This window comes from Arachis ipaensis, chromosome B10 (assembly GCF_000816755.2).
Source record: "Arachis ipaensis cultivar K30076 chromosome B10, Araip1.1, whole genome shotgun sequence".
Lineage (NCBI taxonomy): Eukaryota > Viridiplantae > Streptophyta > Magnoliopsida > Fabales > Fabaceae > Arachis > Arachis ipaensis.
The window spans coordinates 5887782-5891280 of record NC_029794.2 but is presented as its reverse complement, the minus strand read 5'-3'; the positions used below and the strand labels follow the sequence as shown (position 1 = coordinate 5891280).

The window sequence follows — 3499 nt, the reverse complement described above, 5'->3', positions numbered from 1 at the left end:
AAAAAAAAAAAAATTCTTGTATCAATTTTGTATCATCCACTATTGGACCAATCACTCTCATCTTATATTAAATTTATTAAACTCATCAGAGGTTTTGCCGTGTTGGAAAAAGGATGTAATGACATATATTATTAGTTTACACGTCACTGTTTTTCATGTGTAATAAAAAACATTATAACACTGTTTTTCACTTCCATAAATAAATTAATTTCTGGTTCGTCGTTACCTGCGTTTAAAGGTGTGAATATGGTGCCAACAAACAATAAAGTTAGATTGCTTATTTCTTTAATAGGTGGCATAATTTAGTATTTACCATTTCATAATTATTATTAACATGGATTAGTTGGCTATTTCTGAAGACACACACTGACACAAATGCCTTTTACAGCATGGAAAAGTCATTGGTACAAGTTAACTACTAGTAACACGTTTTCAGAGGCAGCAATAATGTAAGTATCAATCATAAATGTTTTGAGGAACAACTCTCACCTAATTACCACTGCAATAATATGAGTGCTTCTACAAATCTTAATGTCTATTTCTTCTGTGCCTTCATCTTCTCATTCAGTTCCTTTTTCAATATTGTAACCTCTGTGGATACCTTAACTGCAACACAGTCACTTGGGATCAACCAAACACTTGTATCCTCAAAGCAGGTGTTTGAGTTCGGCTTCTTCAATGGAACCAACAACTCCACATGGTACTTAGGAATATGGTACAAGGACATTCCTCAAAGAACAGTGGTTTGGGTTGCAAACCGAGACACCCCACTTAAGGATACCAATGGAACTCTCAAGATTGGAGCAAGGGGGAACCTTGTTCTTCTTGATCATGCAGGAAATGCTATTTGGTCCTCAAATGAAACCACTGCTACAAATCCAGTTCTTCAGCTTTTGGATACAGGAAACTTGATTCTCAGAGAAGCAAACAAAAATGGTGCAATTGATGGCAACTATCTATGGCAGAGCTTTGATTATCCAACAGATACTTTGTTACCGGGAATGAAGCTTGGTTGGAACTTGGACACTGGTATTGAGCTCTATATAACATCATGGAAGAGCCAAGATGACCCCTCAAGTGGTGATTTTTCTTTTAGGATGGAAAAACTTGGGCTACCAGAAATTTTTTTATGGAATAATCAAGTTAAGGTACATAGAAGTGGACCATGGAATGGAGTGAGATTCAGTGAAATACCAGTGGTTTCATCAAATGCTGTTCTTCAAGATAATATGTCTGTGGATTCACATGAAGTGTACTACATACTTTCAGCTATCAATCAGTCCAAGTTTTCAAGAAAAACTGTGAGCTGGAATGGCGAAATTCAACGTCTTGTGTGGGTGGAAAGTAGCCAAAGCTGGAAGAAGCTATGGTTTGCACCAAGTGGTGAATGTGACAAGTATGGTATCTGTGGTCCATATGGTATCTGTGACTCCAATGCTTTCCCAGTATGCAGTTGTATTCAAGGCTTCAGTGTCAAGAACCAGACAGAGTGGGATTTCAGGGATTTTTCTAATGGTTGTGTAAGAAAGACAAGATTGGATTGTGGGAGAGACAAGTTTCTGAAGCTGCAACATGTGGAACCACCAGAAACAACAAGAGTGTTTGTGAACAGAAGCATGACTCTTCAAGAATGTGAAGCTATGTGCTTGAAAAATTGCTCTTGCACTGCCTATGCTAATGTTGAGATCACAGATGGAGGAACTGGTTGTGTGATGTGGAGTGATGAACTCTTAGACACGAGGATGTTTTCTGTTGCTGGCCAAGATCTCTTTATCAGATTAGCATCTTCTGATGTAGGCAAGTATCTCTAATCTTATATTACCTCCTAATCTTGTATTACCTTAACAATTAGTTATAGTCCTTCAATTTTTATCTTTTCCACAGTTGACATAAACAATGGATCTGGTGGTAGCTCAGGAAAGAACAATAATGTAGGCAAAATAGTAGGCATTACATTTGGTGCTGTTGCTAGTGTAATTTTGGGCTTGAGCTTGTTTCTTTTATGGAAGAAGAGAAAATTGAAAAGTATATGGCAAAGGAAAACCAATCAGAAAGGTAATAATGGAATACTAATGTCTATCATTTGATACTGAGGTGATATTTTTCCTTCTTGTTAGGCTGCAATGTTTTCCTTTCCTTGAATCAGGTTCCTATGAGAGACCTCAGCGCATTGAGAGAGTAATTTCAGCTAGCAGAGAACTCTCAGGTGAACGCACCATGGATGACTTAGAGTTGCCATTGTTTGATTTCACAACACTAACAATGGCCACTAACAACTTCTCTGAAGGAAATAAGCTCGGAGAAGGTGGTTTTGGAAGTGTTTACAGGGTACATGCTTTAAGAGTTTTTTGGTACATTATGTTATATACTCATATTCAAGAAATCTAAATAATGTGAAGTTATTACACAGTTAAAATTTTAATAGTGACACAAGTAAGGTGTGGTAACATCAGGGTAGGTTGGTTGAAGGACTAGAGATTGCTGTGAAAAGGTTGTCCAAAAGCTCTGGCCAAGGAAATGAAGAATTCAAGAATGAGGTCAAGTCAATGGCAAAGCTTCAACACAGAAATCTTGTAAGATTGTTTGGTTGCTGCATTGAAAAGGAGGAGCAGATGTTGGTTTATGAATACATGGAAAACAACAGCCTTGAATCTATTTTATTTGGTGAGTTGTTTTATCATTTGCACCTTCAAACTAGAAAATCCCTCCTTCTGAAACATATATAACTGACTGTTTGAAACTTATTCCAGACAAAGACAAATGTTGTTTGCTTGACTGGCAAATGCGATTCGATATTATATGTGGAATATCTAGAGGACTTCTTTATCTTCACCAAGACTCCAGACTTAGAATTATCCACAGGGATCTCAAGGCAAGTAATATTCTGCTGGATAGAGAAATGAACCCAAAGATATCGGATTTTGGAATGGCTAGAATTTTCTGCAGCGATCAAACTCAAGCAAACACAAGGAGAGTTGTTGGAACATAGTGAGTGTAACATAATAACAATAGTTTTCTTTAAAAAAGATATGGCTGATAACCTCATCATTAACATGTTCTTATACATATGTAGTGGCTATATGTCGCCAGAATATGCAATGGACGGACTCTTCTCAGTTAAGTCTGATGTTTTCAGTTTTGGCGTTCTTGTGCTAGAGATCATAAGCGGCAAAAAGAACAAAGGATTTTATTCCTCAGAAGAGATAAATCTTCTGGGACATGTAAGAGAAAAGCCACATTCCCTAGAGACTGGAGTGTTACTGTTATATATTATCTTGTAAGATTACATTTATTTTTGCATTACTGCAGGCATGGAGGTTATGGAAAGAAGGGAGGGCATTAGAACTGATAGATTCATCATTTGGTGATTCCTATTCAGAAACAGAAGTACTGAGATGCATACAAGTTGGGCTGATATGTGTGCAAGAAAGAGCAGAAGATAGACCAACAATATCTTCTGTGGTGTTGATGTTAAGTAGCGAAAATGCATCAATGCCAC

The 3499-nt window shown here is 37.2% G+C and overlaps 1 protein-coding gene across 1 annotated transcript in view; it reads left to right on the top strand.

Moving 5' to 3' along the window:
• The window catches only part of LOC107621503 (receptor-like serine/threonine-protein kinase SD1-8), a gene marked incomplete in the record, with an annotated part of 3722 nt that continues 545 nt past the window's right edge, over positions 323–3499 (top strand). Inside the window, 7 exon segments of the mRNA XM_016323529.2 lie at positions 323–1797; positions 1885–2055; positions 2147–2328; positions 2454–2664; positions 2751–2988; positions 3074–3221; positions 3310–3499. Of these exon segments, the coding sequence (XP_016179015.1) occupies positions 510–1797; positions 1885–2055; positions 2147–2328; positions 2454–2664; positions 2751–2988; positions 3074–3221; positions 3310–3499 (2428 nt within the window).